The 16,245-nt window shown below is 34.1% G+C and overlaps 1 protein-coding gene across 9 annotated transcripts in view; it reads right to left on the reverse strand.

Annotated features, from left to right (window-relative positions):
* Nucleotides 1–526: 526 nt before the first annotated feature.
* The window catches only part of LOC308694107 (NLR family CARD domain-containing protein 3-like), a 31,514-nt gene continuing 15,795 nt past the window's right edge, over nucleotides 527–16,245 (reverse strand). For all 9 annotated transcript variants that reach the window (XM_081371404.1, XM_081371408.1, XM_081371402.1 and 6 more), the window contains 6 exons: nucleotides 13,327–13,407; nucleotides 12,754–12,927; nucleotides 7,899–8,072; nucleotides 5,969–6,142; nucleotides 1,796–1,969; nucleotides 527–1,324 (listed from right to left, as the gene is read on the reverse strand). In XM_081371404.1, coding sequence (XP_081227530.1) covers nucleotides 1,318–1,324; nucleotides 1,796–1,969; nucleotides 5,969–6,142; nucleotides 7,899–8,072; nucleotides 12,754–12,927; nucleotides 13,327–13,407 — 784 coding nt within the window. In that variant the 3' untranslated portion in view covers nucleotides 527–1,317. The remainder of the gene's footprint in view (nucleotides 1,325–1,795; nucleotides 1,970–5,968; nucleotides 6,143–7,898; nucleotides 8,073–12,753; nucleotides 12,928–13,326; nucleotides 13,408–16,245) is intronic.

A 16,245-nucleotide genomic window follows, 5' to 3' on the forward strand; every position in this document is an offset into this window, starting at 1 on the left:
TGCATGCACACACGCACACATCTCTGAGTCTAGTGAATATCTGTTTGTAGTAAAATGCTCTAGATCTCAGACGTGATTGATGTCTTACTCTAAACCCTGATTTAGATGCTTCACAACAGAACAGGATGGAGAATCCTGCATATCCTAATGAGTATTATGTAAAATAGATTGTAGTGTATCTGAGTTTGTGTGATTGCAACAAAACGGCAAGGCAGTTCAGTAGCCGCCCTGCTGTTACATTAAAACCAAAGCACTATAATTACTGACCTGTGTGTGTGTGTTCAAAGACCCGATTAACCCCATCTGCCTCTCTGATAACTGGTTTAAAGCACATTTTCTCTAGATACAAATTAGCAACTAATGCTTTATTCTATACTAGAATTTTGTTCAAAATTAACTACATTTAAATAATAAATCAATACAAAATTAATCCATCTTCCAAAATGTGTTTTGTCTTATCCTGATTAGAGGACCAAAAGTTAACTTTAATAATGCAGACAAATATTATGACTGGATAATAAGGCAATGCATTTAACAGGACAGATGCAGTGAGTTTATTTCAGCATAGATCCAATATAATCATCACGGATAATTCTGATACTGAAAAAATTCAACCTTTATGTATTCTATGTACAATGTTAGTTTAAAGTGTTTTTCATATAAATAAAAAATAAACATGAATACATAAATTAAATCATATTCATTGTTCATCAATCCAGCCAGTACAAGCTAAAGGTGCTGCACTTTCAGTTTCCTTTATAGTTTAGTAATAATTTTCCTCAAAACTAGATGGTGACAATTTTACAGTAGTGTTACACGAAGATGTGCTGATAGCTATTCTTAGATTTTAACAATTAAAAAGACACAAATTCATTATAATAGGATAGAGTAAATCAAAATCTAAAGCACAATGATGTTATAATGCACAGTGCAGAACTAAGTGTGGCTATAGTGACTAAAAGAAGAAAGTCATAAATGAATCTTTCATTAGTCTTTGTCTCCCTCTGCTGGTACAACACAAACAGATATTCAGGCTCTATATTTTTGCTGTAACAAAACTCAAACCTTTTTAAATTTATACTGTACATTTATACAAATAAAATTGGTCAATCTATGAATAAAAAACTGTATTTTTCTGCTCTGAAATAAAAGGTGTTTCACTGCCACCTCATTAGGTCTGCCAAAGTATTGTTGAAAACTAAATGAAGTTTTAATTTATAATGGTGAAGTCACTGTATCTTGATTCTGTTGACTGTGAGTGATCTGTAGTGGATCCTTATTCACCATCAGATGATCATCAGAAGGTCAGACTGTCATCTAATACCTAAAATAAAACACAAACCGTCACGTATGAAGTATGAGACATTACGTCTGTCACATCTTTTCATAAGAAAACATAGCACTAGATAACTAGATAAGCTATATTAATTCATACTCAAACATGATAATATATCTGATGTTCAAAGTCACTTAAAATCAAAATGAACATGAAAGATCACAAAACGGACATCTGATACATAACCAGCAGAAACGATCATTACACACCACTACAAATTTAATATCAGTAAATAACAAACAACCCAAGTCTCAGATTATCACAAACAGAGACAGTTAAAGGATTGAAATTTGCATTAATATTATTATTATCAGTCATAACAATATGAGCAGAATTTAACAGTTTAAACTTCAGAGACCTACAGAAAGTGAAGCTGAATTTAAGGATTATCTGATTATCTCAGACAAAATATTCACACAAGTTGTGTTACTGAAGTGAAAATATGATGACTATTGTTACCATAGAGTATTCAGTTTATAATGTGGATCATCCTTCAGCTCAGAGAGCAGCTTCACTCCTGAATCTCCAAGTTCATTCCCATTCAGATCCAGTGTTCTCACGTGTGAGGGGTTTGATCTCAGAGCTGAAGCCAGAGCAGCACAACCTTCATCTGTGACACCACAATTAATCAACCTGTAGAGAACAATGACACAAATTAAACTTATATCCAAAGTTAAACATAACTACTTAAAAAAATAATAACAATGCAGTCAATATGAAATATATGCAAATACTCATTACATCAGTTAGGATTAAAGGATGAAATATACAGTTTGTACATAATGGAATTGTTTCAGGAATGGCACAAAGGTGTGTGTTCAATAATCTGCCTTTTTGTCCTTCATAATGTATCTTTGTATTATGCTGTGTTGTAAATAAATCCTAAAAATCAAAAAGCCATTCTTTTAATTTCTCCACATTCTTTGTTTAAGTTCCCTCACAGTCCCACCTGATAGGGCCATAATGGCAGGGTCTTTGTCTTCCCAGGTGTGAAACACATCAATATTCATGATGATTTACATCTTAATACAGCTTTCTTAAGTAAAACATGTCTTGCAGATTTTAATCAATACATTGTTTTATGTGAATGAGTGGGAAGGATGATTTTCACATTGTTTTGAAGCAAATATACTAGGCTACGTGATTCAGTTATCAAAAGTCTTATGAACAAATAACCAGTATGGGTTTCGTAGTCTTATTTCAGTGACTTAATTTTTTATTTATTTTTACAAACCACACATAAACGTAGTTTTCTCAAAATTACAAACTTTTACATACATGCTGCTCACATATTACACATTATTCACAAAAATGAACAGCTGTATTTTTATTAACTAACATCAACAAAGATTGATAAATACAGTAATAAATGTATTGCTCGTGGATAGTTCATGTTAGTTAGCCCAATACATTAATGTTAACAAATCAAAGCTTATTGTAAAGTGTTATCAACAAATTATTTAATCAGAACACCTCTGAAATGAGAACATAAGTGTTCTTACCCTATTTAGCAAGAGTTGTTAGCAAGATTTAGCCTTAATAATATACAGTATTTTCAGGTTATTTATTTGACAATGTGTAGAAAAATTACCCAAAAATTATTTAGTTCTGACTGGATTGTGGTGAAACCATAAAAAAAGCGCAAAGCAAGTTGTTGTTACCTAGCTGCTAATTTTAATCGATTGTTGTTTATATGGTAGAAACTTAGACTATTAGTTAAAATAACCCTTTTAATGCTACTTTTTTAATTCTACCTTATAATATTGATATGATTATGTACCAAAATAATTATCAGGTCTACCAAAGAAGAATTTTATCTTACAAAGCTATGAAATCCAGTGGTAAAAGCAGCTTTAAAAAAAAAAAAAAAAAAAAAAAAAAGAGGGCAAGAAAGGATGACAGTGTCTGTCGGCCACCACCAAAGACCATTTGTGACCCAGGAAAACCTCTGGTGTGTGTGTGTGTGTGTGTTTGCAAATATTAAGGAACTCATAATACCACTGTAATTAATGTCTATTAAAGGCTGTATTAAAGCACTTAATGATATTTTCAGATTTTCTGTGACCTAAAGTGAGAACTATTTATGGTCAATAAGTTTTAAACTCATTATCTAACTCAACATATGAGCTAATTAAAAAAGAACACTTTGTTAATTACAGTGATAATGAATGAGGAACTCAATTTTGATATAGTCTATTAATGTATTAACTACAGTTTATAAATAATTAGCTATAATAGTTGATATAATAGCAAATTATATATGTGCACTGTTACTGTTAGGGTTGGGAATAGAAAATTGATTCCAATACTAGAATCGAATACTTCAGATCACGAATAGGATACTTGTTATTATACAATTAAAATTGATTCCTCTCATCAGTTTCTTTGAGAGCATTTCAATATGACTTTAAACCAGTAGTCGCCAAACCGTCGATGTAGATCTTTATCACTGTCCCGGTAGCTCCCAAAAATAACAGAAAAATAAGTACAAAAAACACATCAAGGCTCGAAAATTGAACTGTGCAACCTCAATTTATTTGGGAGCATTTGTGAGAGTACAAATAATTGTTGTGATGCAACCTTTTTTCTAGAGATACACCAGTCGACCAGCCATAAATTGGAAATGGACGGTTTGTGCTCCAAACACACGATCGGCAACTGGACGGTTTTTAGCTTAATTTTTGCAGATCTCTATTCCAGACTCGCAAACAAACTACATTGCATTCGTTACCCGAATTATCATCTGTATGAAAATATTACGAAGTCTGTTAACAGGATGTTAACACAGGCCAGAGACGGGACACGCTGAAGACAGATGCAAAGAGGAGAGCGCAGACGGGAAGCAGAGAAACTACCAGGCACAGCAAGATCACTGTTCGCGATGCTTGAAATATAGGAATAAAAACACCCAAAGAAACGCTTTTTTTTTTCATAAGCGCCACCTGCTGTGAGAGTGAATTTGCATTTTCATTCAGTCCATCTGTTTCTGTTTATGCAGGTGTACGTGTCTTATGTAAAAATTTCACAAAGCTAAAGTCAGACCATTCTGTATTTGCACCAAGTCTTGAAATTATGCAATCTAATTTAAATCAAACACAACTGTTCATGCTACATGTGTGTAGCATCTTTGTTTGGATTGTGATTAAAAAATAGTGGTTGACTAATTTCAGTTTTTTAAGGCCAGTTTGGACTGTTATAGAGCAAATTAACAACAAATAAATTTGGTTAAAAAAAAAAAAAAAAAAAAAAAAGCAGCGGGTATCAGAATTGAAAAATCTATAGGTAGATCTTGCCTCTTGAGAGACGACTCTCGCAATGTTTTCTGTGCTGCACACACATCCAAGCACGCTCACAGAAAATTTGATTTTAATGTGATTTTAAACCATTCAAGCACGAGACGACTCACATGCTGTTTTTTTTTTATTCCTGCTGCAATCTCTATAATAACACAAATCAAACACAAGACAAAATTAACTTGTTCTTGATGAATAACTTTTGTAACTATATTTGTAATGTATATTTTATTTATAAAGTACATTGTTATTTAACATTTGATTACAGTTTCTGTACCTAAATACGTGAAAATCTTAAAACACTTTCAATCGTTTCTTTATTTAGTTGTATCTATTTGTTGTGATTAAAAAATTGTATTTGTTTTTTTTATTACTTAGTGTTTACTTGACTTTATTAATGCTTGAAATGTATATTAGTCAGGCTAATTGTTTTTCTATAGTATTTTTAAACCACAGGCAAACATTTCTTGCATAAGTGTTCTTTAGCCTGTTGGTTTTTGTTTATGATTTTCAGCTACAATTAAATGTTTTGCAAAAAGACAAAATGTGAATGGATTTTGAAGTTGTTGTTTTTTTTACCTTATTGTAAATGAAATTAGGAATTGATAAGAATCGGAAACGATAAGCAGGATGGAAATCAGATTCGTTACAATTCAAACGATACCCAACTCTAGTTACTATATACTTATGATTAAGTATTACCGTTATTTCAAACTGGTTGCCCTTAAGTGTAATTGTTCATTTGTTATGCAATGGTGTGATTCTACAAAATAAAACAAAAAGACAAAATAAGCAAAGTAAAGATGAATTTGACTGATAGCATTATTTATTTTAGCTTTTCAAGACTTACATGGATATCGCGATATATTGTTATCATGAATTATTTTGGTCACGTTTATCATGTGGTGTAGAATCTAATAGGGTGACAGTCCACACACCACTTTCCCCTTTTCAGCTGCAGCTACACATTATGAGGCAATGCTTATGCTTTTGAAAGGGTGGTCTGTTTGCATAAGCATTACAAGGTAAGTTTTACACTGAAGATTTACACTGAAATATTTGTGGGAAAAAAAGTAAAGAACTTCACTTTAACCTGCGTTGTCTGGTTTGTTTGGCTTATTTAAATCTTAGTTTTACTTTCTTTTGGGGGATATTATATCTAAATGTTCCTTTTCAGGTAGACCCTTCACCCTTGCTATCTATCGCCGGCAGAATCTGATGGGTCATTCAGGAATCTCTTGCTAAACCGCCGGATGGGGCTTATTCCAAATTATATTTTGTGCACACCACATACATAATCATTATTCACTCAGAGTCTTTATGGTAGAGATTATCTTACCCCAGCTCATCCAGTTTACAGTGAGGATTCTCCAGTCCAGCAGAGAGCAGCTTCACTCCTGAGTCTCCTAGATTATTAAATGACAGATCCAGTTTTCTCAGGTGTGAGGGGTTTGATCTCAGAGCTGAAGCCAGAGCTGCACAACCTTCATCTGTCACATCACACTTCCACAACCTGTAAAGAAAAATACACTCTTTACTCTCTCAGATCAGACACACAGATTGAATCAACAGACTCATATACATGACACATATATACTCTTGCAAGTAATCAATTATCTAATCTTGTGTGTTTTTAATGTAGAAAGATGTGTGAATGATTTACATTTGAAATATTTAGTGAAAGTAGTAACAAGAAGAATGAAGAACTAGAACTTTCCTTTTCTCTAATATATTGTTTTTATACTCTTTTATGTTATAATTGAATACCTGTAATATTGTGTCATGTATGCTAATTATCAGACTCTCTTGGAGCACCACCTGTGATAGAGTTTTACTTGTGATAATTAATTTCAGTTATTGACCCCTAAATGCTAATTTATCAAGAAAAGGGTGAATGTTTGTTGCAGAGTGAGCACTATAGACAGCAATGTGCTGAAACATTTGCCCCTGTTCATTTGTTTTAATTCACTTACACTTTGCCCGATGCAATCCATAAAATAAAATGAATGTTTTGAAAGACTAGTCTGTACTGAATCCAGAGTGCGGCCATCCACCTTCTTGCTCGTTTTACTATTTATTTAAACAGATATGATATTAAATTAATTAATGGTAATCATGTTGACTCTCAATTGTTTTAATGAATGTAATTAAGACTTTCACAATTCTTCTATTAATTTTGAGTACTTGATTTAAAAAAAATCCTCAAATGCAATTTACCCATGTCGAGTATCCGGTAAAATACTGGAAGTGGTTAATTCCAAGGATGAGAATCTATGAACCGCATTATTAGAACGTTTACTAAGGCTAGGCTGCGATTCAATTGAATAAATATATGCCCTTCCGGTATAATAATTCTCAAAGCTGCAATATTTCTCAGCATCTAAGAGTGGCTTCGTTCACAGTGAATGCTGCTCCACATGAACTATAATCATTTATATATGTGAAGCGTCTCTAACTCAATTTCTGCATATGCTGTGACTTTAGGGCTTATAGTCTACATCTGGCAATGCAATGTGTGCCATTTCATCAAATTTATCAGGTAAATCATTTATAAACCTACGCCAACACAGGAGAATGTCATTATCTTTCGAAATATGCAAACTGTTCATCGCAATTTAAAAATAAAAGTTTAATATCTGAGTTTGAGTTTGCATGTTTGCTGTTCAAATATTCTTGTCCGAAAAATTACAGTGGCTGTAGCAGTAAAGAAGTTGTCAAATAATAAAGATTAAGTGAACATTTAAATGTACATGTCATTTGGCTTATATTAAATAAGTATTTGATCTGCTGTAAAGTGGGACAACAACAATCACCAGGCGCCCCCTCTGAAGGCGTTTGTTATAATCCATCATTTGGCCTATATTAAATAAGTATTTGATCTGCTGTAAAGTGGGACAACAACAATCACCAGGCGCCCCCTCTGAAGGCGTTTGTTATAATCCATAATTTGATTGTTTATACAATGTTTATTGTGTATTTTAACTCTGTTGTTCTATAAAACCATATGATTACTTGCTTTTGATACTTTATTTGAACCAAATATTATTGCCCCATTGATATTATATATGTATTTTAAGTCATTTTAAAGGCTATTATTTGCTTTGGTCAATTTTTATTACCACAAAAAATTATCCAGTTACTCGATTACCAAAATAATTGTTAGTGACAGCCATAAATGTAATAATAGTTTGAATCCCGTATTCCATTGTTACTTTATGGATAAATGAAATTTTAAAATTCAGTTTCATGTGAGTCTCATATAATCTTACCTCAGTTCCTCCAGTTTACAGTGAGGATTCTCCAGTACAGCAGAGAGCAGTTTCATTCCTGAGTCGCCTAGTTTGTTCTCAGACAGATTCAGTTTTCTCAGGTGTGAGGGATTTGATCTCAGAGCTGAAGCCAGAGCAGCACAACCTTCATCTGAGACACCACAATTATAAAACCTGTAGAGAACAATGACACTCTCAGATCAACAGAGACTTTAAAATAATTATTAAAGAGAAACCAATAACATAAGCTCAAATCACCATGTTAAATGGATCTTGGTCTGTCACAGAGCACAAAACATAATCATAACAGACCTGCAGTCAAACTCAAGCAGGAAAAAAAAACTGATATTACTGAATCTGAAACCTTTATTTGAAAAACAGCTTAATTGAAAACATTTACAACACTTCTTATTCATCTTTTTTTTAATCAACTTTTCATTTTAAATACTAAAGTCCTAACAGAAAGTAGCACGTTCTGTCCCTTTTTTTTGTTTCTCTTGCTCTCTGGTTTCATCCTACTCTTGTTCTTCCTCTTCATTTTCATTCTTTACACTTATGAATCTTAAAAATAGGGATGGGACTTTTTCTCGACAAAACGACCGACATTCGACACATGCTCCACTCGACAAAAAAAACAGTGTCGACATGTCGAGGGGGCGGGGCTTGTGGGATTTCCAAATTGCTTTTTTTTTTTTTTTGGCTTTTAATTTATTACATTTCCTCGGTTACTTTAACCTCGGTTCCCTGAGAGATAAGGGAACGAGTATTGCGTTGCAAACGCTATGAGAAAACTCCTTTTCTCGAGAAAAGAACGACCATGGTGTGTAAACAGAAGCAGCAGCGGAAATATGCACGATCCGCGAGTGCTGAAGACGTTCTGCACAGCTTTGATGGGTGCGCAGGAGGACACAAATGGGCGGCGACAGCTTCTTACAGTGGCGGGAGCTTTTTCCTCAGCGCCGTCAACACAAAGAGCGTTAACTGTAGGTACGTACACACCGCCGCCGACTTGAGCTGCAAAGAAGCTCTGGCCGTCCTGTCAAGGACGCTTGTCAAAAGGACGCCTGGCCGGGACTCGCTCTCTCTCTCTGCTTGTGCGTGCGCGCTTAAAATTTCATATTTTGTAATGTACATTCACCCGCCAGTGTGGCGGATAGCCTTTTGAGATTTACTCACCAAACAGAAAATCTACCCGCATTTGGCCTTAATTTCGGACCCTGATGTAGAATATTTTACACCCTCCGCATTGCTGCTGCTCTTTAAAAAAAAAAAAGAAAAAAAAGGCCAACAATCCGACAAAAAGTCGACACATTGGCCTCGACAGTCGATTTCCCAAATCCCGTGTCGTTCCCATCCCTACTTAAAAAGGAATCACATCTCTCTTGCTATTATTCTGTATTATGTGTTTAAAGAAAATACAGTATACCCAGAAATGTTGGGGTCGTATGTATCAACTTTGTTATTGCTGTATGTGCTGTTTGATGCTTCAACTTTGAGGAACCCATGAGCTTGCATTAGCAGATTATTTATGTTTCTAAAAACCGTTGTTTATGTTCATTTGAAGAAAGAAAGTCGTATACGTCTTGGATGGCATGAGGGTAAAAGATGAATAAATGCTGAGCACATTTCTGAGTGTAATGTTTTTCTTTTAACCCCTTACTGCACACCCCTCATTTTGGCAAGATGAAAATAAAAAGGTTGCTGCTTATAAGTCATTCTGAATAGACACATAACCAACATATATTTAGAAAGCCAACACTTGAGAGTTTACAGTTCAGGACTCAGAATCACTGACTGTTACTAATATGGATATATACAAGCTCAAACATAAAAACAAAAAAAAAAATATGCAGAAAATCTTTTTAAATGTATAAAAATATGATTTATCTGTGTTGTAGAAACTTAGAAACACAAGGCCAAGCCACAAGTCTGCTCATGCTTTCAAATATGAGGATGTTAGCTCTAAAACTATGAATTTTATTAAAGGGGTGGTTGATTATGATTTCACTTTTCTAACTAGAGTTAGTGTGTAATGTTGCTGTTTGAGCATGAACATCACTAACCCTAAAATCTACATAAACCCCTCCCCGGGAAAGCGATTTATAGATTATCATGACAGGATACGCTAATCAATGACTAAAAGATAACTACACATAAGCTACATAAATTCATCAACTAACCATTCAGAAATGCCGTTGCATTCTACATGTTGTCACTTCTTCTTGAGTCTCTACATCATTGTCTGACACCGGTTTGAACATAAAAGGCTAAAAGTTTTTGAAATGTTCAGTGAATGTATGCGTGAGGTAAAAGGACAAGCTGTTGTAGCTCCGCCCTCTGTGCTGGGAGCAGCAGCTCATTTGCATTTAAAGGGACAGACAAAAAAAAACGGTGCATTTTTTGCTCACCCTCAAAAAGTGACAATTTTAACATGCTATATAACAATATCTGTGGGGTATTTTGAGCTAAAACTTCACAAACACATGGAGACTTCAGAGACTTATTTAACATCTGAAAAGGGCATTATACCACCCCTTTAAACATTTTGTTAGACCGTGTCAGAGTGAGTTTTTAGAGAAGGCATATGAGATGCTCATAAAATCTTTTATTGCCCTGTAAACACCCATTTGCAGTCTATTGTCTAATGTCTGGGGAGGTGAACTGCCTTATTAATGTTCTATTGTTCTCACTCAATGAACTTTTCACACATCTGCCGATAGACCTAATCTTCATTATTCTTTCATAGTTATTCTTTTGTTTGTATTCAGCCATTATTAGCCTTTATTCTGCATTGCATGGCTTGCACATATACACCACTTTCATCCCACTATACATTAATCCACCTATTATCTGAAGTCTTTCTAGGAAACAAACAAACAAACAAACAAAAAAAGAGCATATTCTTGGGACCTTATGTGAGTTTTTAACATATCAGATTATGGAATAGAATAGCTCCAGGCGTGAAAGGAGCATTAAAGCTACAAAATGTAAAAGATTAATATTACAATTTTTAAAGATTAATATTACGCTCAAAACTCAATTTAAATCACCATCGAGTGTTTGTATAAACTTCAGATCGCGATCTAATGTGGATTTTAGACATATGATGTTGTTGAAATGTTTTGTATAGCCTTTTATTTGCATCTAATCGCTACACCTGCTTAGCATTCATACTGTAAATCTAAACATCCATTATTGATATACAAATCGTATGAAAATCACACACAAACAATATACTATGGTAATCGTGTGTTTATTAGCTTCTTGTTTCACGTGTAGAAATGTTTCTTTAGGTTTGTTTTTCACAGAGCTCGGAACGAGGAAGTGTACAGGACAGCGGCATGCATAAGGGCAGGAATTATGGTCATGTTGACCTACGTAAGATGATTGAAAGCTGTACGCAGTGAGAGCGCTGAGATCATAACTGACGCAAACCAGGAAAAGAACAGACAGTGCTGTCTACGCTGTTTTAGCTCTTCAGATCACATAATTCAGTGGGAAATGAATAGAAATTATTTTCTTTGACAAAATATTTTGCAAACATGTGAGAATAAATCAATATTCCTCCAGATAAGCGCACTTTTGGACTAAAAGCTCTAACGGGCACTGTTCAGTGAAGCTATGTAGACAAATAAACCGCAGCAGATGTGAGAGAACATAAGTAAAAAAAATTATTCTATTCAAAATATAAAAAATTACGAATTGATTAGTTTGCAATCCTGACATAAATTAAGAAATGAATGTCACTGCAACCTAGTTGAATCATAAACAGTGGTCAAATATTGAAGCTGGAGTCTTTAATCTTTCTACACTGCAAAAAAATGCTTTTCTTATTTAGTATTTTTGTTGTTTCAAGTCCAAATATCTAAAAATTCTTAAATCCAGGTGCAATTACTAAAATTAAGTGAGTTTTTGCTTAAAACAAGCAAAATTATCTGCCAAATGGGGTAAGAAAAATAATCTTGTTTCCATTTGAATTACGATTAATTTTTTTAACCCATTGGCAGATAATTTAGCTTGTTTCAAGCAAAGGAGTTAATACATGACGAATAGCAAGATAAAAGGTATTCCTTCTTAAGATTTATCTGTGGAAAGAAAGAAAAAGAAAAGGAACAAAGAGGAAGAAGTCAAGCTGTTTTTCAAATAAAATGTTTCTGAGTGATATCAGATTATGTATCAGTTTTTATTGTGCTTACCCTATAACTACATCTAACAAGAGGGTAACAAGCACCACTTTAATTTACAGGCTGCAAATGTTACACTAACCCTGTAACTACATGGAACAAGAGTAAATTTCCTCAGTATTTAAAAAAAAAAAGTTATACTTTATAGTTATACAATACTTTTACTTGTCTTGAAACATGAAAGCACAAACTAAAACAGCGTAATAAAAAAAGTAAACTATTATTACAAAGACTATGCAGTGTATGTTCTCGTTAAATCGTGCTGGAATGTTTCACCAAGTCATAATCTGCGACATTGACAATGTAGATCTTAAACCTCTATATTTCTATATTATCCAGTTTTCTCCAATTAAAATTAATGGACAGTGTTAATCCTGACTGCTGAGATTGAGTGTGTTTAAAGTAAAGAGCTATCAGTACTGCAGCATCACCTTAATGAGAAGGAGCTCATGTTTTCAATCATTTACAGATCAATCACATGAACGATTCAAACTGAAACATTTTTAATCTCTTAATTCATATGAACAGACGTGATGTCAATTTGATGAATTTGATCATGGTTCAATAGCTTTGCTTGTAACTAATGTAATAATAGTCATTTCCCTGCATTTAATTCCATTTTGATGTTACTTGCAGTGACAGTTTCATGTGAGAGTCACGTATGAACTTACCACAGTTTCTCAAGTTTACAGTGAGGATTCTCCAGTACAACAGAGAGCTGCTTCACTCCTGAGTCTCCTATATTATTCTTAGACAGAACCAGTTCTCTCAGGTGTGAGGGGTTTGATCTCAGAGCTGAAGCCAGAGCAGCACAACCTTCATCCGTGACACCACAATTATAAAACCTGTAGAGAACAATGACACTCAGATCACTCTTGTATCAAAATAGAAAAAAAAAAAAAAAAAAAAAAAAAAAAGAATAGTTTGTTCCTAATTTTGTTAGGAACAATTTTTTAAACAATTTTTTCAATATATCAGTTAGTTTTACTGCTATTCTAAGAGATTATGTCTCTATGTGAGAGAAAACAATTATATAAAACTGATATAATGGTATAACTGATATATACAAAAATATAAATAAAAGTCTAAATATAAATGTTTATATACATACAATATAAATGTTTATATATGAAAAATTTCTCACAAAAATGTAAATGTAAATGTGTGATATTCATATATTTTTTTGTTAGACCATTTAGAATTGTAATGTTTTAACAGTGATGATTGTTCTCAGTGTTACTTACTCAGCTGATCTAGTTGCTGTAACCACAGGTAGCAGCTTCTGAAGAACATCATCTGCTGTGTTTTGTGCTTTCAGAGTGACACTGTTTGAAAATAAAAAACAAGATGATTATTAATGCTAATAATAATTAATATCATAACCAAATAAAACACTACATACATTTCTAAATAGGCCTGTCGCGATAGTCGATAAGTCGATTAATCGCACGATAAAAAAAATGAGCTCGATAATTTTTCCGGCCGCGATAATTCCATTTGCATGCTTGTTTGTTTTCCTCGTCTCTCTCTCTCTCTACCAAAGAGACTGGATGACCACTCTCGGTTCTTTAGCGTATAGGAGGAGTGAACCCTCTTGTTGTCAGTTGCATGGTCTTTGTGTGGGGAGGCGGCGGCGCGGCACTTGTCAGTCACATGGTCTTTGTGTGGGAAAGGCGGGACTGTTTGCGGCTACTGCCGGGAGAGAGAGAAGACGCTAGTTGTGAGTTGCGACAGCGAGCCCGATCACATGAAAATGCATATCTATACCACGAATGTTATTTCTCGTGCCATTTATACGCCAAAAATAGTTTTTGCGTGCATATGATACGCTCTTTATGGCGTGTAATACGCACGCACTCCTCACCCCTAATCCTAACCAAGTATTTTCAGTGCGTAGCATACACACGCAATAAAGTGCGTCTCCGTCTTCCCGACAGTACACAATCACTTGACAAAGTAACAGGAGGACAAAGTAACAGTGCAAAATTGTGCGATATGGCTTGTTGAGGCTTTTTTTTATTTGTTTACAAAGGTCCTAACTGTCAGTTTTGCCTGTTATGGAATGTATCACCATTTAATAATGTCTAAAGCCTAATGTTTAATATTTTTTGAAGTGCAATTTTGTTTCATTTTATATATTAACAGACATTTATTTTGTTAACAGACACTAAGAGTCCATTGCTTTCATTGTTTTTGGTTGTTTTGTTCATTTTTTTGGATATTTAAAATGTTTTCCGTTTTCAATGTTTAATATTCTTTAGAAATAAAAGTTTATAGATCGTTGAAAAGGTGTACCTGCATTATTATGCCATTATAATTATATTAAATGAAAATGGTCTCAGAACGACAATATTATCGTTTATCGCGATAATTTCTTGGACAATTTATCGTCCAGCAAAATTTGTTATCGTGACAGGCCTATTTCTAAACACCCTCATATATTTTGTTAAATTACGCACTTCTTTATAAAGGGTAGGCGAAAAAGTTTTTTAGTATCTAACTGTAGAAGCTACTAAATGTATTCGGCCAACACATTTGTTTATTCTTTTTATTGTTAATGTTGCTGTGGCATGTATATTAGTCTGCATTTACACTAAAACACTTTAGTCTATTTTGACATACCAGATTTTTTTTGTCCTATGCGTTGTTATGGTTATTACTTTGTCAACAATCGCTATTTCAGGAGTGACTCACAGAACAAGAATTTAACGGATTCACTCCCACAATCAGACATCCCACCTCTCCCGGAAGTTCTGTGTCTCCCATATATTGATGTTGGGTACTCCTCAAATGGAAGGCTGCATCTTAGTGAGGTTGTGTCTTTCCTGGTCCAGTCCTTCTGAGGCGTGTAGGCTTGAATCCTCAGCATTAAACACTAGAGTGAGACGGTCTAGTAGGTGCGCATGGTTCCGTCACACATTCCCACCCCCCAGAATAACGGCACTAAAATACTATTAAAATTTAAATTTTGGAAAAATACATTGTTTTAAAATCTTTATATTAACTGGCTTTTTTATTAAAGGGGTGGTTTACTGCTTTTTTTCTTTGCATGATTGTGTTTATGGGGTGCAATATAACATGTCTTCGGGGTTTTTATTTTTGTTTAAGTCTTATTTTTCATAAATTTCACCTTTATTGTAAGCCGCTTTCTCCTCTGTCATTTGAACGACCGGTTGACTTCCTGATTCTATGAAAACACTCCCTCGGAAACAGGCAATGGGCTCAGATTGGTTAGTTGGGCCGGTGTGTTGTAATTGGCTAAACTGCGTAGTGCATGTTGTCCGGAAACTTCACGCCCATTACCTTTACGGGCGAAAGTTACATGTGCTCCGGTCAAATGTAAATATCAGACCCAGAAAGCGGCAATGAATAGAGTCAAGCAACCTCCGCAAACACGGCTCTTACAAAACGTTTCTGAATGGTACATTTTTTATTATTATTATTCTATTCTAATCTACTATTATTATATATGTATTTCGATATGCTGTTACTTGAAAATGCTACTGCTGCTTGTTAGCTTTTGAGATACGGTTTTCTCCTGATTAAACATTTAATATAACTGAATAAATGACTGAGTAATACCGTTTTTTAAAGTTATTGTTTTAACTTCAGCAGTTTGAAGTTTGCTGTTGCGATTAGGCTACATATATATTTTTTTTAACTTTATACACGTTTGTCTTATACACACAAAATAGCATCGAACTAACTGGCTATAAACAAACAGCGTTGGCATTGGTTTACGTTCTTTATCAAATCGATCGTCATAAAATATACATGGAAAATACATTTACAAAATTAGTGCATAATTACAAATTCAGGTTCAAAATGTTTGTATGCGTTTGTACGTGTAAGTGGCTACTAAAGCCAGCGCTGGCATTTGTTTACGTCCTTGATAAAACTAAAACATTACGTCTGAAATTATACATGCAAATACATTTCAAATTATTAAGTCTTACTTACAGGTTGTGGCCCAACAACTGCTGTCTCTGGTTGTAAAGTTGGAACTGCTTCATGTTTTAGTAACCGTTTCTTGTTGAATCCGGCATTGAATTCGTGGAGATTCTGGAAGCTGTCTTCCGTAAAATGCGCAGCACAGAGAGCTATTACGATTGTAATTTTCAGGAACATAATCAAACATAAATTTTAGCCATTGTTGACGAACT

The sequence above is a fragment of the Scardinius erythrophthalmus genome (assembly GCF_964197995.2).
Source record: "Scardinius erythrophthalmus genome assembly, chromosome: 7".
Classification (NCBI taxonomy): domain Eukaryota; kingdom Metazoa; phylum Chordata; class Actinopteri; order Cypriniformes; family Leuciscidae; genus Scardinius; species Scardinius erythrophthalmus.